The 25271-nt window shown below is 36.0% G+C and overlaps 1 protein-coding gene across 1 annotated transcript in view; it reads right to left on the bottom strand.

Moving 5' to 3' along the window:
- Positions 1 to 25271, bottom strand: part of MICU2 (mitochondrial calcium uptake 2) — a 74769-nt gene that overhangs the window by 34236 nt on the left and 15262 nt on the right. Inside the window, exons 2-4 of the mRNA XM_019715675.3 lie at positions 22730 to 22874; positions 2344 to 2375; positions 1908 to 1983 (exon numbers count right to left, since the gene is read on the bottom strand). Coding sequence (XP_019571234.2) covers positions 1908 to 1983; positions 2344 to 2375; positions 22730 to 22874 — 253 coding nt within the window. The remainder of the gene's footprint in view (positions 1 to 1907; positions 1984 to 2343; positions 2376 to 22729; positions 22875 to 25271) is intronic.

The following is a 25271-nucleotide window of genomic DNA, read 5'->3' as shown; positions in this document are numbered from 1 at the left end:
TTTCTTTTGCTGTGCAGAAGCTTTTAAGTTTCATATAGTCCCATTCATTTATTTTAGCTTTTACTTCCATTGCCTTTGGAGTCAAATTCATAAAATGCTCTTTGAACCCAAGGTCCATAAGTTTAGTACCTATGTTTCCTTCTATGCAGTTTATTGTGTCAGATCTTATGCTTAAGTCTTTGATTCATTTTGAATTAATTTTGGTACACGGTGACAGATAGCAGTCCAGTTCCATTCTTTTGCACATGGCTATCCAATTCTCCCAGCACCATTTATTGAAGAGGCTGTCTTTCCTCCATTGTATGTTTTATTAGCTTCTTTGTCAAAAATTATCTGTCCATATTTATGTGGTTTTATTTCTGGGTTCTCAATTCTATTCCATTGGTCTATGTGTCTGTTTTTCTGCCAACACCATGCTGTTTTGATTATTGTAGCCCTGTAGTACAAGCCAAAGTCAGGAAGTGTGATACCTCCACTATTGTTCTTTTTTCTTAAGATTGCTTTGGCTAGCAGGGAAGGATTTTTAAATGCAGGTAATTCGATGTCTTAGCTGTAACTTCAGGTATACATTTTTAAATGTTCTGAATGACTTACTTTTTTGTATCACCACCTTTTCTGTCATTGTTTTTATTTTGGAGCAGGTGTACCTCTCTTTAGTAAAAAACCTATAGCAAGTCTTCAGATTTTTTTTTTTTTTTTTTTAATATTCAGTGTTTATGTGAAGGGAGAATAAACCGAATGCCTTTTGTCATATCTTGTACCTGAGAGAAGTGCTTTAATCTTAGCTGAAGGAACAAAGCTTTTTATCCCTTGATGGCCGCACAAAAGGGAGTAGCTCTTTTCTAATTTTCAAAGGAATATGGTGATGTGAAGAAATGGCCGAAGAGCTAGATGGAACTGGGCTTGGTGCCAAAAGAAGACCTCACTTTTCTTTTCTCTTGACACAGGTCTCATCCTTCACACAAGGGCAACTTTTTGAAAAAGAAAATTTCAGAATCTTTCTTTGAAATATTGATGTAAATATAAAGCTTGGATAAGTACAAGTGTAGGATTATAAATAGTATATTTCTACAATAGCATTTTAGGCATCTGTCCTCTGAAAATGCTTTCTAAAAAACTGACACTTCAGAATATTATAGGAGAAACAATTTAATACACATGTGTTACATTTAATTGTAAAATAAATGCTGTTAAATGGTAACGTTTCAAAAACCACATGTCAAATAGGGAAGTATTTTAAATAATTTATATTTTAAAATTTGTTAAAGAATCCTTAGGGGCCACTAAAAGAGAATATTAAATTCTGTTACTATGCTTCTCTGTACATATTTTAAAATTGGAACCATTATAAAATATAACTTGCTAGTGAGTGCAATTTTGAAAATGCTGTTCTCCAAAGAGAAACAACGTATCTTATTATTTAGATTCAGTTCATCTTTGAGGATGGTATTATAATGAGAATTCTGTTCAGTTTAAAAAAATACATAATAATTATGACTTACAGTTTCCTTTTTTTATGATGCATGGTTGGTGACATTATTTTCTTATTTCAAGAATATAGTACCTTTTGTTAGTTATGATATAGTAGAAATTCTGATAGTTCTTTTATGTGGATTCTCTTCTTACTTTAGCTACTCTGCCTCGTCCCTTCTCTCTAGCCTTTAATGAAAATTGGTGTTTGGAAAATTTATCTGTAATTGCTCAAAGAGTTTGAGAAAGCTACGTTCTACTTAATGAGGATTTTATTATGATTTAAAAAACATCTATTAAATAACATGGTGTTAAAACATTCTCTATTAGATTCTCTACTGTAGATTCTCTAAGATACAGCTACAAACCTCTTAACTTAATTGCTTAATAACACTTTCGTTAAATAAAACACAGTACAAACGTAACAAATCAGTTACCTTTATCGCCAAGGTCTCTGAAAAAGTTCGGTCCACAACCAGCTGTTTGCACTGCTGCCAACACATTCTCCATATCCTTTAAATATACATATTAAAGTTTTAATTTAACTTATAAAAGTTCATTTTCTATCTTGTAAAAAAAGGAAGGAAGGAAGGAAGGAAAAAGGAAGGAAGGGAGGAAGGAAGGGAGAAAGGAAGTAAGGGAAGTGAGAGGGAAGGGGAGGAAAGGGGGAAAAAGGAAGGGAAGGAAGAAGGAAGGGGAGGAAGGAAGGAAGGAAGGAAGGAAGGAAGGAAGGAAGGAAGGAAGGAAGGGAGAGGGCAGGTGAGGAAAGGGAGAAGGAAAGAGGAAAGGAAGGAAGCAAAGAAGGAAGGAAGGAAAGGAGAAAGGGAGAAAGGGAGGGAGAAAGAAACCCCCTCTGCCCCACACATTGCTTACCTTTTTTGTCAGCTTCTTGACTGATGTTTTACCTATAGCCAAAAAGAAACATTATTTAGCACCCATATTCCTTGGTAAAACTCAACTTCCATTTAAAAGACAAAATAAACAACTAGATATTAAAAAATAAAAGTTTGGCAATTTTAGCTAATATTTTTAAATGAAAGTTATGAGCCAGAGAATTCTAAGTCTAAACACAAAGACACTGTGTGTTCTTTGTAAGACCTACTTTCAGTTTCACTCACCCCATTTCAGACACATGAAATCTTTTTTTAATTGAAGTATAGTTGGCATACAGTATCCTATTAGTTTTATGGGTGTATCATAGTGATTTGGTGTTTATATATATTATGTAATGACCACCATAAGTACAGTTACCATCTGCCACCATACATAGTTATTACAATATTATTGACTATGTTTCCTGTGCTGTCCTTTACATCCCCTTGATTTATTTATTTTACACGTGGAAATTTGTTACTTCTTAGTCCCCTTCACCTATTTTGGCTGCCCCTCAACCTCTTCCCTATCTGGAAGCCACCAGTTTGTTTCTTGTATCTCTGAGTCTGTTTCTGTTTTGTTTGGTCGTTTGTTCTTTAGATTCCACATATAAGTGAAATCATATGGTATTTTTCTTTCTCTGTCTGACTAATTTCTCTTAGAATAATACCCTCTTGGTCCATACACTGACATATGAAATCTTATAACTACCTTTGACTTAAGTTGTCTGCATCATAAATTCTTGCCAAACATGATTTCTTTCTTCACATCATTATTAAAATCAGTCTCTTTATGCTTTCGCTGATTAAAAAAATACACATTCACGCTTTAGAAAGCTACCTTTTTAAACCCTGAAAAATTCTCTTAAGCTTACAGCTTCTCCAAATTTGAAAGGCTAGCCAACATGACTGTCCATTCTAAAGTGATATTACTTTTAATAATGTCCTATTGGATAACAGAGATCTAAGGTGCTTTTAGGTTTTCAGCCATCTTCTCTACTGCTTACACCATTTTCCTCTCACCCACTATAACTCTAAAGCTATCACACTACTTCTTTTGTTGAGACTTACTCTATAGCCTCAGGCCTCGCACAGCTAGAACAATGCTTACCTGAGCAAGAAGCATCACAAACTTCCCTTCCTCTTCTCAAATTACCTATGAAGCTCCTTAAGTACAATTACATGGTCTATGAAAATTCAGGTGACAAAGTAAAGAAATGAACACTTTTACATGTGTCTTTTCTGTAGTCTGGGATGCTTAATTTGGACTACAAATCGAGTGGGGACAAATTCTATTATTTGGTCTTAATAAATTGCCAAGATTTTGTTTTGGCATTATTAATCAACACAGTAGTTGTGAATAAGATTAAATAATTTTTTAGAAACATCTATGACGATGTTTGTAAGCTTAAGTATTTCAATTTCAGATTTTTATTCATTGACACACTATTACCGTGTTTCCCCGAAAAAAAGAACTAACTGGAAAATAAGCCCCAGCATAAGATTTCAGGATGACATCCCCTGAACATCAGCCCTAATGTGTCTTTTGGAGCAAAAATTAATATAAGACTGCTCTTATTTTCAGGGAAAGACGGTATGTGTCACACAATGACAAAGAACCCTAGATTCAAATGTTAGGTGCTACCGTGTGAGGTCATCAAACACATAAAGTCACCATTTAACTGACAACTCCTAGTGTCTGTGTGGATGTGTATGTATACTATGAGGTAATACAATGCTGACGACAAAACCCAAAAAGTGTGTAACACATGTTACTTGTCTTTCATATTTTATAAACTTAGAAAAAGAAACTGAGTGACGTCATCAAAATGGAGGCGTGAGGTGAGCCTCTGGAAATCTCCCCTGGAATTTACAACAAATTGAACAAGTATAACTCCACAAAAGACTCCCTGCACAGCAGACAAGCAAGACAAAGAGGCCCACTACTGAAGTCACCTACAGGTGGGCAAATTGCATAAACAGGGGAGGAGGGAAGGGAGAAGTGCGAGGAGACAGAGCCGCGCGGGCACAGGACGCAGACCTAGCTCAGTGCTCCGAGCTCGCTGCTTCCCGGAACTACCGCAGCTGCGGGAGAGGGAAGAACCCGGACTGCTAGGGCTCCGCCAGGGCACCACAGGGCTGAGGGGACAGCATATAACATGGCTGAACCCAACACTCATGGCAGAGACCTCGGAGCAAAGACTGAGGGAAGAAGGCTGAAAACGGTGGTTTAAGCCCTCACTGCCGAGCAGAGAACGGAGCTTTAGGCACTGAGACTAGCCGCCCCCTCCCTACCCTCCCAGAGCTCGCCCCACCCCCACCTGCCCGGTGCTAGAAGCGGAACAGTAGCAGTGTCAGATCAAAAGAACAGAATATTTGCTGTTCTGAGAACTGTGGACCGCAGACACAGATTCGCAGCCCAACTAGTTCTGGCAGAGGGGAGGGAGCTGTGGAAGCAGGACCGGCTGTGGTGGTGGTCGCCGCCATTGCTCTGGGCCACCTCTCACAACCCATCCCGCCCCTGACCCCACCTATCTGGGCGGATCCCTGCAGGAGTAAACAGAACTGCTGAAACACACAGGCTCTGAATCTGGTGCAGGAAGAGCTTTGGAACTTCAAAAGCTCTCCGCATCCACACACAGATTCAGTGCACTATGACCTAGGCGAACTATTAACAGAGAAGCCTGCCTTTCAGGAAATCCCCCCACTGTGTGAGACGCTGGAATAGTGCAGAGAAAACATAACACTACAGTGTGAGAGAGAAAAAAAGGCTGCAGTCGTAGAGAAAATAAAACACTCTACCAACATCTACTAGAAAACAAAAGAAACACCTCTTCCTATCAACCTGTTGCAGAACCCGCTCCTGTAGATGTCTAGGAAGAGAAATAAAAAATCATTAACTGCCATGAATAACCAAGGCAACAATACAGCTTGGAAAAAAAATGAAAAGTCTCCAGAAAATGTAGTTAAAGACATGGAAATAAGTGACTTAAATGACAGAGAATTCAAGATTGCAGTTCTTAAAAAACTCAACAAAATGCAAGACAAAACACACAGGCAATTTAATGAACTCAGAAACATACTCAAAGAACAAAATAAACATTTAACCAAAGAGACTGAAAATTTTTTAAAAGAACAAGTAGAATTTCTGGAGATGAAGAACTCAATAGAAGAAATTAAGAATTAAATAACCAGCTTAGGTAGTAGAGTTGACCAGATGGAGCAAAGAATCAGTGACTTCGAAGATAGAAACCTGGAAATGACACAAATAGAAGAAGAAAGAGACTTGAGACTTAAAAGAAATGAAAGAACTCTACAAGAACTTTGTGACTCCATCAGAAAGAGCAATAAATGAATAACAGGCATACCAGAAGGGGAAGAAGGGAGGAGGAAACAGAAAGTATATTCAAACTGTTGATGAGAACATCCCAAACTTGAGGAAAGAACTGGACCCTCGAATCCAAGAAGCAAATAGAACACCTAATTACCTCAATCCCAACAGGCCTTCTCCAAGGCGCATTGTACTGAAGCTGTCTAAAATCAACGACAAAAAAAGAATCCTCAAGGCAGCCAGGGAAAAGAAAACAGTAACCTACAAAGGAAAACCCATTAGATTATCATCAGATTTTTCATCAGAAACTCTAAAAGCCAGGAGGGAGTGGAACCAAATATTCAAACTATTGAAAGAGAGAAATCATGAGCCAAGAATAATATATCCAGCAAAGATATCCTTTAGATATGAAGGAGGAATAAAGACCTTTCCAGACATACAGAAGCTGAGGGAATTTTCTAATACACGACCTGCACTACAAGAAATACTAAAGGAGGTTATTCGACCACCATCAACAGGGACAATCTGTGGCAACCAAAACATAAAAAGGGGGAGAGTAAAGGCCTGAACCGGAATATGGGAATGGAGAAAGTAAGCGTGCTGAAGAAAATGGAATACTTTAAATATCAAACTTTCTTTTACATAAACTTAAGGGTAACTACTCAAAAAAATCCAGAACTGAAATATATACTGTAATTAAAGAAGAAACATAGGGATAAATCATAGAATACCACCACATAGAAATAATAGACAATAACAAAAAGGCAAAGAAACAATGGAGACACAGCCTTACCAGAAAACTAAAGAGAGAATGATAGGAAATCCTCATATATCAATAATCACCCTAAATGTAAATGGGCTGAACTCACCAATAAAAAGGCACAGAGTAGCAGATTGGATCAAAAAACTAAACCCAACCATATGCTGTCTCCAAGAGACACATCTCAGCTACAAGGACAAGCACAGACTCAAAGTGAAAGGATGGAAATTGACACTCCAAGCAAATGGTATCCAGGGAAAATCAGGTGTAGCCATAATGATATCAGACGAAACAAACTTCAGGGTGAAAAAGGTAACAAGAGACAAAGATGGACATTTCATAATGGTAAAGGAGACTATACAACAAGAAGACATAACAGTCATCAATATTTATGCCCCCAATCAGGGAGCACCGAAATATACCAAGCAACTACTAACAGAACTAAAGGGAGAAATTGACCAAAACACAATTAGACTAGGGGACCCAAATACATCACTGACTGTTATGGATAGATCATCCAAACAGAAAATAACGAAATAGCAACCCTAAATGACACATTAGATGAAATGGACATAATTGACATTTATAGAGCACTTCATCCTAAAACATCAGACTATGCATTTTTTTTCCAGTGTACAAGGAACATTCTCAAGGATAGACCATATATTGGGACATAAAACACGTCAGCATATTTAAGCAGACTGAAATCATACCAAGCATATTCTCTGATCACAAGACTTTGAAATTGGATATCAACTACAAAAAAGAAAGCAGGAAATAACACAAATACATGGAGATTAAACAACATACCCTTAAAGAACGACCGGGTCAAAGAATAAATTAGAGGACAGATCAAAAGATACATAGAAACAAATGAGAATGAAAATACATCCTACCAAAAATTTTGGGATGCAGCGAAAGCAGTTTTAAGAGGGAAATTTATCTCATTACAGGCCTATCTCAAGAAACAAGAAAAATCCCAAATAAATAACCTCACGTTACATCTTAAAAGAACTAGAAAAAGAAGAACAAATGAAACCCAAGGTCAAAGGAAGAAAGGAAATAATAAAAATCAGAGCCGAACTAAATGAACTAGAGAACAAAAAGACAATAGAAAAACTTAATGTGACAAAGAGCTGTTTCTTTGAAAAGATTAACAAAATTGACCATCCCTTTGCGAGACTCACTAAGATAAAAAGAGAGAAGACAATAATAAACAAAATCAGAAATGAAAAGGGGACGTTAATAACGGATGCCACAGAAACACAAAGCATCATCCAAGAATATTATGAAGGACTATATGTCACCAAATCAATAACCTAGAAGAAATGGACAAGTACTTAGAAACATATAGCCTTCCAAGGCTGAACCATGAAGAACTAGAAACTCTAAACCAGGGGTGTCCAAACTGCGGCCTGCCGGCCAAATCCATTTTTGATTGGCCCGCAGCAAATTCCAAAAATATATTTAGTTTACTTAAATAAACCAGGTGAGGCAATACGTACTTCACCTTGAGTGAGTGGCCCGGCGGTTTGTGTATTTTACTGCATATGGCCCTTGGTGAAAAACACTGAAAAAAGTTTGGACACCCCTGATCTAAATAGACCAATCATCAGTAACGAAATCGAATCAGGCATCCAAAACCTTCCCAAAAGCAAAAGTCTGAGACCAGATGGCTTCACTAGTGAATTCTACCAAACCTTCAAAAAGGATTTAATACCAATCCTGCTGAAACTCTTCCAGAAAATTGAAAAAGAGACAGTACTCCCTAACTCATTTTATGAGGCGAACATTACCCTCATACCAAAACCTGGTAAGGACAACACTAAAAAAGAAAACTACAGACCAATATCTCTGATGAATACAGATGCAAAAATCCTAAACAAAATTCTAGCAAATCGAACGCAACAATGCATTAAAAATATTATTCATCACGACCAAGTGGGGTTCATCCCAGGGGCACAAGGATGGTTCAACATACGCAAATCCATCAATGTGATACATCACATAAACAAAATAAAGGACAAAAATCATATGATTTTATTAATTGATGCAGAGAAAGCATTTGACAAGATACAACATCCATTTATGATTAAAACACTTAATAAAATAGGTATAGAAGGAAAATACCTTAACATAATAAAGGCTATATATGACAAACCCTCAGCTAATCTCATAATTAACAGGGGAAAACTGAAGCCCTTTGCTCTATGTTTAGGAAAACGACAGGGCTGTCCCCTATCACCTCTGCTTTTCAACATAGTGTTGGAAGTCCTCACCAGAGCAATCAGGCAAGAGAAAAGAAATAAAAGGCATGCAAATTGGGAATGAAGAAGTTAAAAAACCCTAAGGACTCCACCAAAAAGCTATTAGAAACAATCAATGAATACAGTCAAGTTGCTGGCTACAAAATCAACGTACAAAAGTCCATTGCATTCCTATATACTAACAATGAAACCTTAGAAAAAGAAATAAAATAAACAATTCCTTTTGCAATTGCAGCAAAGAGAATAAAATCCCTAGGAATAAACTTAACCAAGGATGTAAGAGACCTATATGCTGAAAACTATAAGACATTTTTAAAAGAAATTGAAGAAGACACAAAGAAATGGAAAGACCTTCCATGCTCATGGATTGGAAGAATCAACACAGTTAAAATGGCCATATTACCCAAAGCAATATACAGATTTAATACAATCCCCATCAAAATCTCAATGGCATTTTTTAAAGAAATAGAACAAAAAATCATCAGATGTTTGGAACCACAAAAGACCCCGAATAGCCAAAGCAATCTTAAGAAAAAAGAACAATGTTGGAGGTATCACACTCCCTGACTTTAGCTTGTACTACAAGGCAACAATAATCAAAACAGCATGGTTATTGGCAGAAAAACACACATAGACCAATGGAATAGAATTGAGAACTCAGAAATAAAACCACATAATTATGGACAGATAATTTTTGACAAAGAAGCAGAAAACATACAATGGAGAAAAGACAGCCTCTTCAATAAATGGTGCTGGGAGAATTGGATAACCACGTGCAAAAGAATGAAACTGGACTGCTATTTGTCAGCATGTACCAAAATTAATTCAAAATGGATCAAAGACTTAAGCATAAGACCTGAAACAATAAACTGCATAGAAGAAAACATAGGTACTAAACTTATGGACCTTGGGTTCAAAGAGCATTTTATGAATTTGACTCCAAAGGCAATGGAAGTAAAAGCTAAAATAAATGAATGGGACTATATGAAACTTAAAAGCTTCTGCACAACAAAAGAAACCATTGACAAAATAAAGAGGCCACCAACTGAATGGGAGAAGATTTTTGCAAACAGTGCCTTCGATAAGGGGCTAGTATCCAGAATATACAAGGAACTCATGCAACTCAACAACAAAAAAACAAACAACCCAATTGAAAAATGGGCAGAGGACCTGAAGAGACATTTCTCCAAAGAGTACATACAAATGGCAAATAGAGATATGAAAAAATGCTCAACATCACTAATCATCAGAGAAATGCAAATCAAAACCACAATGAGATATCACCTCACCCCAGTCAGAATGGCTATCATCAACAAGACAAATAGTAACAAGTGTTGGAGAGGCTGTGGAGAAAAAGGAACCCTCATACACTGTTGGTGGGATGTAGACTGGTGCAGCCACTATGGAAGGCAGTGTGGAGGTTCCTCAAAAAATTACGAATAGAATTGCCATGTGACCCAGCAATCCCTCTCCTGGGTATCTACCCAAAAAATCTGAAAACATTTAGAGATAAAGACACGTGTGCTCCAATGTTCATTGCAGCTTTGTTTACAGTGGCCAAGACATGGAAACAACCAAAATGCCCTTCAATAGATGAATGGATAAAGAAGTTGTGGTATATATACACAATGGAATACTATTCGGCGGTAAGAAAAGATGATATAGGAACATTTGTGACAACATGGATGGATCTTGAGAGAGTAATGCTGAGCGAACTAAGTCAGACAGAAAAAGCAGAGAACCATGTGATTTCACTGATATGTGGTATATAAACCAAAAACAACAAAAGAACAAGACAAACAAATGAGAAACAGAAACTCATAGACACAGACAATAGTTTAGTGGTTATCAGAGGGTAAGGGGTGTGGGGGGTGGGAGATGAGGGTAAGGGGGATCAAATATATGGTGATGGAAGGAGAACTGACTCTGGGTGGTGAACACACAATGGGATTTATAGATGATGTAATACAGACTTGTACACCTGAAATCTATGTAATTTTACTAACAATTGTCACCCCAATAAATTTAATAAAATAAAATTTAAAAAAAGGATATAACTTTTCATTATTAATAGAATAAAAAATTTTAAATACTAAAAAAAAAAAAAGAAAAAAAGAAAAATAATGAGGTTTTGGGAGGATGTAGAGAGGCTGGAACACCCTCATTCATCACTGGTGGGAACATAAACAACATTTAAGTACTGAAGAAGTAATTCGTGCTATAATATGATGAACCCTGAGGACATTATTCTAAGTGAAAGAGGCCAGACACAGAAGGACAAATATTATGTGATTCCACTCACACTAGGTACCTAGAGTAGGAGGAAACTCAGAGAGACAGACAGTAGGTTGGTGGTAGCAGGGGTAGGGGGATGAGAGTGACCACTAATGGGGACACAGTTTCTTTTTGGCACGATGACACGTTCTGGAGTTAGGCAGTGGTGGTGGTTACACAATCTTGTGAACTAAACACCACATTTTAAAATGATGAATTTTGTGGTATGTGAATTATATTTCAATTTTAAACAAGTTTTGGCTAGGAGCAATTCAGTTAATTAATAATACAATTAATAACAGCTAAGATAGTTACTGAGCACATGCTATGTGCTCATGCACTGTTCTAAGGCCTTTATAGAAATTATCTCATCCAATCTGCAAAATTACCTTATGTGGCAGGTACTCTTCTCATCTCCACCTTCTGGATGAAATAGATTTACAGAAGAGATTATGTGTTCTGGATTATTCAGACAGTAAAAGGAGGCAGTCTAAAGTCAACACTTATATCTTTGTTGTAGTACACAAAAAAGGATCTAAATTTTAAATTTTCAGAGATGCCACTAGAGAGGAAATTCTAATAGCAGAAGGAAATTGGTAGGTTCTGTGCTAGTTTTGAGTTCATAAGAGAGATTTAAAAGGGTGTTCAAAAGAAATGTCTGAAAATTGAACCTGAATGCTGCCTGGCCCTTCCTCTCATTCTAGAAAGCCATTGTAAAGTACAACTTCTTTTAATTAATTTAATGGTAGTAAGAAAGAAACTGAAGATAGAGATTTCTCCTTAAATGTAGTAAAACAAGACAGTATTTATTATAAAAAAAATCAATGATGAATTTTGCAGTCAAAGAAAAAGTAGAAACCAGTGCATCTATCAGGCAATTTGGCAATATACTTCAACAGTCTTAAAAAATGTGTATTTTATGATAATATTTCTAGAAAAGTATTCTATAAAATAATCAGTCATTCAGAGATTTATGAAAAAGTACATTCCTATAGCATCACTCATAATAATTAAAAGTTATAGACAACTTAAATGTTCTAACATTTAAATTATGGTATATAAATGACAGTATTGTGTCATCATAAAAATATTTTAGAAAAATATTTATTGAGAAAGAAAGCTGCTCCCATGCATTCAATAGAAAAAGTTAGGTTATAAAACAGTATATAGTATATAAGGCATGATTTCAAATTTGTAAAAAAAAGTCTGTGTTAATGCTGCTTACTCTGGATGGTGGTGAGAGAGTTATGGTTACTTTCTTACATTTTCCACTCTATACTTTTTAATGTTTCAGTTTTTAAAATAAACAAGTTTTTATAACAAAAATGTGTTATTTCTTAATTTAAAATATTTAGCTGCTAATGTTTACCTGATGAGACCTTAATGTGGATTTTGTGGATTAAAGGCTTTAATCTTTTAATTTTAGTCTTTTAATTGGGAATATTAATTGTAACCAGTAGCTGCCACAGGCTTTCCCACATTCTCTAACATAACCATCCTAACAGCACTCGCAGGTGGACACTACCACTTTACAGATCTGGAAACAGGCAGGAGGGGTTTGGTAGCTTCCCTGAGGTCTCAACAGGGCTTTTGCGGTGAAGAACTGATTCCAACAGGCCACCCTTGCCTTGATCGCAATGATACAACACATTGCATGGCACCTTTACATATATTGCTTAAATACTTCTCAAACTTGTCTGATCAAAACAATCACCGGGGCGGGGTGCTTGTTAAAAATACAGAAATATAAGAGAGGGAGGTAGAGTGAAAGGGTGTCCATGATGGACTCCATGGCACAATTTGAATCAAGTCATGGGGGAGGGGAGAGGAGAACTTGAGCGTTTTAATTCCTGCCCAGGTGAGTTATCTACCACGCAAGTTTGGGAAATTCTGTATCACAATTGATTAGAAAGAATGAAATGGGGTGGGGGGGTGGGTGGGAGATGAGGGTAAGGGGGATCAAATATATGGTGATGGAAGGAGAACTGACTCTGGGTGGTGAACACACAATGGGATTTATAGATGATGTAATACAGAATTGTACACCTGAAATCTATGTAATTTTACTAACAATTATCACCCCAATTAAAAAAAAAAAGAGAATGAAACGATACTCAATATTACAGAGCAGGAAACAATGAGAGACTAGGAAACAAGTCCCACAGTGGCACAGATAAGAACTATATATTGTAACTGCAGCAATTAAAAAATTTTAAATTCACTTGTGTAATTTCAAAACTCTTGAGATAAATCCACAAAGATGGGCTCATACTAGCAACTTTGGCACATGCACCATCATAAATTCTATGGCCACCAAATTATAACCCTTTTAGGAGTTTTCAGAGGAAACTGTTAAAATGTCCATGGGTTAATCTTAATTTGGCTTACTTATTTACTTCTTTGCAACAAAATCTATATTGTGAGTATAAGTAAGGGCATGCAGGATGCAGAGGCAAGGACAGTCAGGACCGGCCTGGGGCCGAATTCCTGTGGGATCTCTACTGGATATTCCTCTCTTCCATCTCTTCTGACACCCAATTTTGCTTACTCTTGACTATTATTAAGATGTTAACAAATACAGGGTTAGGCTGTGACATCACTCTTAAGGGGATTTATATTCTCCTGGGAGTGGGGAAAAAGCTTTGAAGGAATTGAGCTAAAACCATAGTTCCACAAGTGGGGGAATGGACACTTCCAGAGGTAAGGGCAACACTGAAGGAGAACGAGCAGCCAGCACCCAGCAGGGAGCGGCTGGGGAGACGGCTTAAGTCTCCCCATCAGTTACTGTTAATATTAGTAAAACGCATTGTTTGCAAAACATCCAGAGAGATAAATACCAGGTAAAATTGAATTTGGATCTAATGAGTCTCAGATTCTTTTGTTTCTTTCTGTTATACATGGAAAGCATGGGTCACTGGGCTGGCTCTGTTTTCCTTGTTTTGCTGTTCATCATGATACGTAGGAATGCAACCAAGATTATTCTTCTTATCCATGATGAAAACTGAAGGTTTTTCTTATGCATAAAGGATGTATTATTTGGCCTGCAAAATTACCGAATTCTTGATTTAGCTAAATGCCTTCTGATAGAGTTTAATTGCATTCCACTGAATAATAAAAGTGGAAACATTATAAGAACCTGATTTGGCTAAATCAAGGGTTGCATAAAAACAACAAGAGTGAAACAAAGAAAAAAGAACACGTAAACTTTGAACTTGATGAGAACAGCTCGGGCCTGTGGCTACAATAGGGTAGAGTAAAGCAAATACTGGAGCCAATTGAAAGAATATAAACGGGGAGGAAATGCTTTGATGACACTAAGCACGAGAGTAAATAGCTGAGATTTTCAATGAGGAAGAAAATACAAATGCTCATTGAGAGAAAGACAAAGGAGTGAACCACTGAGCTGGGTGAAGAGAAAAGAGACATTACTACATATTAGTTACAAGTATATGCTATGTTAATATTTTGAGGATGATTATCAAGTTTTTACAACCTCCACTTGAAACCCTAATATGAAAAAATGAGTATAAATTACAGTATAGGATGTAGCATAGACATTTCTGATAACCAAGAACTGTTTGGCTATAAAATATGTCTAAAGAATTCTTTCATTAGCGTGTTTTCTTTCACGCTATCATCTTCTCTGTTTTGTACCTTTTAGAACAAATTTCTAGGAAAATCCGTATCTGCTGTTTTCACTGCCGCCTGATTCTCTCTCTTCCTGCCCACCACTCCCTTGAAATTGACCTATGGTGCTAGTGAACAATGCCAGTGATCAAATCCAATAGCCTCTCGGTTATCATTCCCCTGAACCTTTCTGGAACACCCACACTGCTGACTCCACGACACTGGATTCTCACCCTCGGTCAATGGTCTTGTTTAAAAAAATCTCTGCGATTGGCTCTTCTTGTTTCACTGACCTTTCAAATGTAGAGTTCTTTAAGAAGTATTTTTAACTTTTTCTTTTTTATACAAATAATAAACACTTGTTGCAAATGAATTAGAAAATTACAAGAACAGAAAGAAAATATAAAAACTGATAATTCCAAAAGCAAGAATGAACAATTAGCAATTTGGTGAATATCCTTTAAACTGTATTTTATGTATAAACATATATACATAAGAAAAAATGGGCTCTTATTCTTCATATACTTTTAAAAAAAACCTGCCTAATTGACAGAATTGAATGAAAAAGACAGTTCTACCATAATAGTTAGAGACTTCAGTACTCCACTTTCAACAATGAATAGAACAGACACTAAGGTCAATAAGGAATGCGAACAACACTATAAACCAATTAGACCTAACAGACATACAGAACTTTTTACCTAAGAATATCAGGATATACATTCTTCTCAAGTGGACGTGAAACATTCCGGGACAGACCATATCATAACTCAAAAAACAAATCTTAATACATTTAAATACTGAAATCATACAAAGTATTTTTTCTGGTAACAGTGGGATGAAACTAGAAATGAGGAAGAGAGCGAAAACTGGAAAATTCACAAGTATATGGAAATTAATCAACATACTCTTAAATAACCAATGGGTCAAAAAATAAATTACAAGGGAAATTAGAAAATACCTTAAGAATGAAAATAAAATCACGACATACTAAAACTTTTGGGACACAGTAAAAGCACTGCTAACTGGGAAATTTATTGCTGTAAATGTGTACATTAAAAAGGAAGATCTCAAATCAATAGCCTAATTGTACACATTAAGGAACCAGAAAAAGAAGCACAAACTAAACTGAAAGCTAACATAAGGGAGGAAATAATAAAGATTAGAGTGGAGATAAAACAGAACAGATTAACAATAGAGAAAATCAATGAAACCAAAAGTTGATTCTTTGAAAAGATCAACAAAGTTGATAAACCTTGAGTTAGTTTGACTATAAAAAAAGACAGAAGCCTTAAGTTGAATTACTAAAATAAGAAATGAAAATGGGGACATTATCACAGATTTTACAGAAATAAGAAGAATTCTAAGAGAATGACTGTATGTAATTTCAAGGCATTAACAATTTGGATAACTTAGATGAAATGGACAAATAAGTAGAAATAAACAAACTAGCAAAATGAACTCAAGAAGAAATAGAAAATGTGAATATACCCAAACAAGTATGGAGAATGAATCTATAATAAAAAAAACTTCCCAACAAAGAAAAGCCCAGGACTAGATGGCCTCACTATTCTACCTGACATTTAAGGAATCACCACCAATCCTCCTCAAACTCTTCCAAAAATGGAAGGAGGAACATGTCTGAACTCATCCTAAGAGACTAGCACTACCCTGATACCAAACCTAGACAAAGACATTACAGGAGAAGGAAACTGTAGGCCAGTATCCCCGACTAACATTGGTATAAAACTTCTCAACAAAATTCTAGCAAACAGAATTCGACAGCACATGAGAAGGATTGTACACCAGAATCAAATGCGACTCATCCCTGGAATGCAAAGTTGGCTCAAAATCTGAAAATCAATCAATGGCATTAATAGAACAAAGGAAAGAACCCAAACAATCAACTCAATGGAGGCAGAAGAAACATCTGATGAAATCCAACACCCTTCCATGATAAAAAAGAACACTCAATAAACTCGGAATAGAAGAAGGAAGTTTCCTTAACGTTGTAAAGGGCATAGCTGTAAAACGAGAGTGAACATCATACTAAATGGTGAAGACTGAAAGCTTCAGCAGTAAAATTAGGAAAAGGATGCTCACATTCTTCACTTCTATTCAAGATGTGACTAGAAGTTCTAGCCACAGCAATTAGGCAAGGAAAAAAAACTAAAAGGCATTCAAATAGAAAAGGAAAAAGCACAATTATTTCTATTTGTAGAAGACATAATCTTATATGTAGAAAATCTTAAGAAATTCACAAAAAACTATTAGAGCGAATAAATAAATTTATCAAAATTACAGGACACAAAATCAACACACAAAAATCAGTTGTATTTCTACACACTAGCAATGAATAATCTCAAAAGGAAATTAAGAAAACAATTTCATTTGCAACAGCGTCAAAAAGAATAAAATACTTAGGAATAAATTTAACCAAGGAGGTGCATAACTTGTATACTGAAAACTACAAAACTTGCTGAAAGAAATTAAAGATTTAAATAAATGGAAAGACATCTTGGATTATTGGACTGGAAGATTTAATCTTGTTAAGACAATAATACTTGACCAAAAGCAATCTATGGATTCAATGCGATCCCTATCACAATTCCACTGGTGTTTCTGACAGAAATAGAAAAACATAGTTTTAAATCTATATGAAATTTCAAGAGACCCTGAAGAGCCAAAAGAATCTTAAAAAAGAAGAACAAAGTTGGAGATCTCCCATTTCTTGATTTAAAGACTTAATACAAAGCTACAGTAATCAAAACTGTGATACTGTTCGTGTTGCTTTAGTGTGTCCAATTTAAATGTTAAGCTTCCATATGCAGTGATATCATATTATTTATAGTTTTCAAACATTGAAATGTCTAGTAAATGGTTTATATTTCAAAAAAAAAAACAAAAAAAAACAAAAAACTGTGATACTGGCAAAGGGTACACCTACAGATCAACAGAACAGAATTGAGAGCCCAGAAATACACATTTATGCTCAATAGAACTTTGGCAAGGATGCCAACACAATTCAATGGGAAACAAATGGTGCAGGGACAATTCTTTTGCCACATGCAGAAGAATGAAGTTGCACCCTTTTACCTTATACCATTTACATAAATCAACTCAAAATGGATCAAAGACCTAAAATCAACATCTAAAACTATAAAACTCTTAGAAGAAAAGAGGGAGCAAAACTTCTGGATCTTGGATTTGGCAATGGTTTCTCAACTATGACACTGAAAATACAAGCAATAAAAGTAAAACAGAAATTTGAGTTCAAAATTTAAAACTTCTGTGTACTAAAGGATGCTAGAAAAGACAATCCATAAAATAAGAGAAAAATACTATTTGCCCATTTCATCTAAGTTATCTAATTTACTGGCATACAATTGTTTGCTGTATTCCTTTATAATCCTTTTGACTTCTGTTAAGTTCAGTAGTGATGCCCCTCTTTCATTTCTTTTTCTAATAACTTGAATGTTCTCTCGTTTTTTTCTCTTGGTCAATTTTACTGACATTTTTTCAGCTTTTGATATTTCTTTTCAAAGAACCAGCTTTTGGTTTCATTGACTTTTTTTTCTACTATTTTGCTAGTCTCTATTTCCTTTATCTCTAATCTTTATTATTTCCTTCTCTTTGCTTGGTTTAGTTTGCTTTTCTTTCCCCAGTGCCTTAAGATGAGATAGTAGGTTATTGTTTTGAGACCATTCTCTATCAATATAGGCATTTATGGCTGTGAATTGCCCTCTAAAACTCTTTAGCTGCATCCTGCAAGTTTTGATGTATTGTGTCTTCATTTTCATTCACCTCAAAGTATTTTCTGATGATCCATTTAATTTCTCCTTTTAACCTTTGGTTACTTAGGAGTGAGTTGTTTAATTTCTATATTAAATTTAATAAAGTTTGTTTAATGGCCTAACATATGATCTGTCCTGGAGATAGACCCCTGTGCACTTGAGAAGAATGTGTATTCTGTTGTTGTATGGAGTGCTCTACAGCTGTCTGTTAGGTCTACGTAGTTCGTTTATAGCATTCTTAAGTCTTCTATTTCCTTTCTGGTCTTCTGCCTAGCTTTTCTATCCATTATTAAAAGTGGATATTTCATTACTTAAGTCTCCAATAGGTTATTGTTGAATTACCTATTTCTCTCTTCATTTCTATTGGTCCTCTGACATATATATATATATATAATATATATATTAAATATTCATTTTTTAGCCCCCCTGTATGTGTGTGTGTGTGTGTGTGTGTGTGTATATATATATATATATATACACATATATATAACATATATACTGTTTATGTTTTATGTATATATACATATATATATATACACACACAGCGGGTGCCAAAAAATGACTACACAGGACTTGTATTCATCTTTTGTTATCATTATATAGTATTACAATTTTAATACAGTTCTTTCCTTTCTTAAAATGTGTATACATTTTTTTGGCACCCTCTGTATATTATATATATATATTTATAGCTTGCTGATGGAGTGATCCTTTTCTCATTATAAAATGACCCTGTTAATCTCTAATAACATTTTTTTTTTTTTTTTGGTTTTCAAGTCTATTTTATACTTTTTGTTAATAGTATAGCCACTCCAGCTTTCTTGTGGTTGCTGTTTGTATGATTTATCTTTTTCTACCTTTTTACTTTCTATTTGTCACTTTCCATTCAAACTGTATCTCCTGTTAACAGCATATAAGGTGGATCTTGTTTTTTCATTTAGTGTGACAATTTCTGCCTTTTAATTGGATTGATAGATGCATTCATATTTGAAGGTGGCATTGATGTTGCTGGATTCATGTCTGCTATTTTAGTTTTTGGTTTTCATGTGACTCATGCCTTTTATGTTTCCCTATTCCTCCTTAATTGCTTTGTTTACATTAAGTTTGCTAATGAGACATTTAAATTTAACGATCTTTTTAAAATTTTATAAATTTTAAAAGTTATTTCCTTAGTGGTTTCTCTAGGGCTTGCCATATATATTTTGACTAACCAGAAATAGCTTCAGATTTATACTCAATTTCAGTGCGATATGGAAATGTTACTCCTATGTCATTCTATTTCCTTTCTTCCTTTTTATGGCATTATTGTTATACATATTATCCCATTAATGTTACAAATCCCAAAATACATTGTTATAAGTCATTTCTTTACCACAGTACAATTTTTCTCATATCTACCTCCTTTGTGCTATTACTGGACAAATGTATTACATTTCTATATGCTGTGGGCCCCAAAATATACATATTATTATATGTGTGATATACATATAACATACATGTATGCATAACATACAGGAGATACAGTGTGGATGCAAGGATACAAGTAGAAAGTAAAAATATACATAAATGTACAATAACATACATATATGAGTATGGACAACATGCATTTTATTTTATACAATTGTTTTAAAGTCAGTTAAAAGAAGAAAGTATACTCATATGCATTTATATAATTTTTTAAGATTACATTAATTACCTTTAACAGTGTTCTTTGTTTGTGTGGATTCAAATTATTGTCTGGAGTCACTCTGTTTTCCCTGAAAAGCTTCCTTTTGTATTTCTTGTAAGACAGATCTACTAGTAACAAAGTATCTTAGTTTTTGTTTATCTGAAAAGTCTTTATTTCTTTCATTTTTGAAAGACAGGTTTGCTGGATATAGGATTTTTTGTGACAGTCTTTCTCTTTGAGCAATTTAAGTATGTTATTCCATTGCCTTCTAGTCTCCACTCTTTCAGCTGAGTAAGCCACTACTTTATGTGGGTCCCTAGTAAGTGACAAGTCATTTCTTTCTTTTGGCTGCTTTCAAGAGTTTCTTCTTGTCTTTGACTTTCACTGTTTTTACTAGGATGTGTCTGTTAGTGGATTTCTTTATGTTTATCCTACCTGGAGTTTGTTGATCTTCCATGATGTATAGGTTAGTATCTTTCAATAAACTTTGAAAGTTTTCTGCTATTCTTTCTTCAAATATTTTTTTCTCCTCCCTTCTCTCTCTTCTCTTCCTTTGGTACTCCCATTAAGCATATGTTGGTATACTTAATGGTGTCCCACATTTTTCTGACACTTCATGTTTCTTTATGCTTTTTCTTCTCTGTTCTTCAGATTGAATAATCTAGTCTGTCTTTACATTCACTGATACTTTCTTCTGCCATTTCTAATCTACTTTGAGCCCCGTTAGTGAAATTTTCATTTGTTATTATAATTTTCAATTCCAGAATTTCTATTTCGTTCTTTTTTATAATTTCTTTTATTTGATATTTTTTATTTGATGTGATATTATCGTCATACTTTCTTTTACTTCTTTAATCATGATTTACCTTTGTAAAGTAAATTAATTTTTTTCCTGGTAAATCTGAGATCTGGTTGCAATCACAAGCAGTTTCTGTTGATTGTTTTTGCTCAGTGGGGTGATACTTTCTTGTTTCTTTGCATGTATCATTGTTTTTGGAAATGGGACATTTTAGATGATATGAGGTGTGATAAAAAAATATGGTGAATGCTGCTGCCAAGGGCCATCCAACGAATAGGCAGGGATATTCAATATGGGAAGTGGCATGTCAAACCTTAGTAACAGTGTGTGACAAGTTTCAACTTATTCGGTGCAGTCAGGTGTGAGCTACAGTTGAAAGAGGTGTGTTTTAAAGTGTGCTGTAAATCATGGATCATGAACAACGCATTAATATGAAATGGGCAAATGATTTCATCCACCATCATGACAATGCTCCCTGTCACACATCACTTCTGGTATGGCCAATTCTGTCAAATAAAAACATAACGGTGTGTCCTTGTCCACCTTATTCACCAGATCTGGCACCGTACGACTTCTGGCTCTTCCCCAAAGTCAAAATGACCATGAAAGGTAAACATTTTGAATCGATTCAGGACATCGAGGCAGCCATGACAGCGTAACTAAAGACATTCACACAAGGGGACTTCCAGAACTGCTTCAGAAAGTGTCAAGAGCAATGGGATAAGTATGTTCAAAGCAGGGGGGGAGTCTTTTAAGGGGGATTAATGGCAATGTGTCTTTTATTGTAATACATTTTTTCCAATTTAAACATTCACCATATTTGTTGATCACACCTCATATACGTGTATAGTAGCAACTCTGGATACTAGCTCCCTCCTCACCACAGGGCTTGTTCTTTGCTTGTTTAGTTGTTTAGCGTCTGGCTGGATGGCTGTAGCTGGCACTTCTGATGTTGCTTCTCAGGGAAGCAGTTTGGGCATGCCCACAGTCACTGGGACGACAACTGTTCTGGCAGCTCTCTTGGTCTCTTTCCCTGACCATACCAAGGTGTTAAGCTCTACTAAGTGCCAGCTGACTGCTTACTGTTTTCAAGAATGCCCTGGGACATAAATTGTTCTAGATAACATTACAATGAAATCTGGGCTCCTCATACATTGCCCTAGCCCACATCCCCTGTGCCATATATAGCTATCCATGGGCAACACTTCCAGCACACTTCAGAAAGTGTCAGGAAGCCAAGAAATTTTCATAGAACACTTCTGTAATACAGAGGCCAGAGGTCAGGGCCATATTCACTCTCTGCAAAGTAAAAGGGCCTCATTTAGATAAAAAGAAAAAGAATCTCTGATATCATTTGAAATAACTGAGAACTGACAGTTTATGAAATAAAAAAAATTATGTAATTACAGCTTTTACAGCTTTTGGATTTTTGCTTCGAATTCTATTTTTTCAGATTTTTTTTTTTTTTACTAATGGCATCATAACTCTATTATATGACTCTCCTCATTGCTCCAATCTAGTTTCATTTTTTTTTGCCCAATTTAAAACATCAGTACCACCCAAAACTAACATACTGGATAAAATAATTATTTTATTAACAATTCATTTAGTGACATTATAAAAACTTATCTTTTTTCCTTTGTCTCTTCAGAAATACCCACATACAAGTCAACTATTTCTTAGATAAAAGTTTAACTGTACTTGTGTCACAAGCAATGAAATGTCTAAATAGTAAGTAAATGCATGGCACAAAGAATGATGATAATTAAAACAAAGAAAGCCTGTTACTGAAAAGTTCTGAAAAATAGGCAGTTTTGGCCCTAATATTTGTGTTTTTTTTTTAACTTAACACACAAAACAACTCACGTTCCATGTGCTCAAACATCACCGAGAAGAGGAAGTCCCGTGGTGTCATGTAAAACTCTCCCTTGTGCTCCAGTGACGAAAACTGCATGAAGCGCTGCTTACGGAGAGACAACTTCCCCATCATGTCTCTACTGTCTCCGCTTTTCTAAAAGAAAAGAAATCACAAGTTAAGATGTCTTTCAGTATTATTCCCCAACTTGGAGAATAATAGAACTACTTCTAGAATAATCTTTAAAGAGTGATTTTAGTGTTTAGGTTTAATAACCTCCAAACTTTCCAGTCACTTATTTAACAATATTCACTAGGTGCCTGCTCTGAGAGCAAAGGCACTGGATACGGCAGTGACCGAGACTAACTGGAGGGAGCTTCCATTCCCAAACCGGAGAATGACAATTAATGAATACATGGGTAAAATCGTTTAAGGTAGTGAGAAGTGCCAAGAAGAAATCTGAATCAGGATAAGAAACTGACAGGGAGTAATGCTTTAGATAGGACAGTCAGGGAAGGCCTTTCTAAAGAGGTGACATGTAAGGAGACTAAGTGAGGTCCAGCTGGGGAGCCATGGGCTTCTTGGCAGAAGAGCCAGAGGTACGGTAAGAACAAAGACCAGGAGACAGAATGAGCGTGGCATGTTCAAGGAACAGCATGGCAGGAGACAAGATCAGAGAGACAGGTAGGCAACAGACCACGCAGCTGTGCTTTCATAAAGATAAACATATCGTATCTGATAAACAGCTCTGCTTTTAGAAATATACTTATATCATGGGTGGAAAGTGCAAAAGACCAAATGGGCAAAGTATTGTTAGTGTAAGAGTCTGTATGCCCGGCATCTTGACCCAATGCTGACAGAGACAACACTGAAGTATTCATTGCTGACCTCTCGTTGAGCACTTGCTACGTGCCAGGCACTGCGCTAATGAATGAAGCACGTTACACGAATTCAGTTAATCCTCACAATACCTGGCCAGTAGATACCACATCTGAGAGGAGCCTGACTCCGAGTGGGTCAGCCTCTTACATGGCACACTGTCCTACTCAAGGCTGGGCACTGCACCCAGGCACACACCGGTTCCACCAAGGTCAGAGCAGCAGCCCTGACACAGTGTGAGTGCCTGTGCCAGCCACAGCCCGCTCTCCCCTGGGTCTGTTTATCTTAGGGCATCGCCCTCCTGCAACCACAACATCCTTCCTGGGTCATGCCACTCCCCTTTCACACTCACTGGTACTGTCATTTACCCTGACACACAGCTGATGTTCAGTGAGTGCTGACTGGACTGAAACAGGGGAAAAACACAAATTCCAGTCGTTCAGAGCTGTCCAGACTGAAAGCTTGGTCAACAGGTCCTTTCTGGCAGATCTCAGCCATCTGATCAGTATTAACTCTCTCTCCTCATGTGACAGCTGGCTTCTTCGAGCAGTTTGGCCTGTGCCTGCCTTGCGTCCTGTACAATGCCTACCAGCACACGGGCCCCACGTAGAACGCGGAGGTACCACAGTGACCGTGTCCCTGTGCTCCCTGCAACTAGTCTCCTCATGCCTTTCCTTCCCTTTCCCTTAAATTACTACTATAAAAACCACTCAAGGGCCATGCTTTAATTACACAAGAAATCAAAAAGTTGAATTTTATTATACTTTCTGAACATTTTATACACAAGGCAGATATATCATTTTATTCAACAAGTCAATATTAAGTAGATATAGGAAAGCAGTGCTAAACAAGCGGACATTAATTCCCACCAGAATGTGCTAAGTGCTCTGGCAGTGAATTTCCACACAGTATACAGATGGGACAGGGAAGGGGGGTGGGTAAGAGTCGTCTCAGTACATGTCACAGCGCCAAAGTTCTGGATGTGACAGAACATAGTGTCAGAACTGAAAGAAGCTGAAAATGGGCATCCATAGTGTTAGCTTAGACAGTATCTATATTACGTTAATGTTAATATATCATCTATTAAGAGATCAACAAAAGCAAATAATCTATACAGAAATATAGTATATTTACAAATCCTTAAACGAACGTTGGCTCTTTTTTATTTCCTAACATCTAAGTTGTTCTTAACTGGTTAAAAAAGTTTACCTTTACCAATAATTTAATTCTTTTCATAAAAATAAACAAATTCTTCTTTCCAAACTGCAACCAACTACAAGGGATCAATTATTTATCCTCAACTGGTCTCATAACAAGTCAGTTAACATACATTTTGTACGCTATATGTGTTATATACTGCATTCTTACAGTAAGTAAGCTAGAGAAAAGAAAATGTTATTGAAATCAGAAGGTTTGCAAATTTATTCCAATTGTTGCAAATCTCCGAAAGTTTTCCAGTATATTTATTGAAAAACATTTATGTATAAGTGGAGCTGTGCAGTTCAAATCTGTGTTGTTCAAGGGTCAACTGTAGACATAGCTTGGGCTTGTTACAAATACTGAGACTATGGGATGCAAATCCTTTCATCTTTCCAGTATTGTTAACATACACTTTTAAAAGAACTTATTTACCACAAGTGTTGTGGGGGCAGAGCCCCAGAAAATAGTTTCCAG

This window comes from Rhinolophus sinicus, chromosome 16 (genome assembly GCF_057876585.1).
Source record: "Rhinolophus sinicus isolate RSI-liver-muscle chromosome 16, RSI-T2T, whole genome shotgun sequence".
Taxonomy (NCBI): Eukaryota; Metazoa; Chordata; class Mammalia; order Chiroptera; family Rhinolophidae; genus Rhinolophus; species Rhinolophus sinicus.
This window is presented reverse-complemented; position numbering and strand designations above follow the sequence as displayed.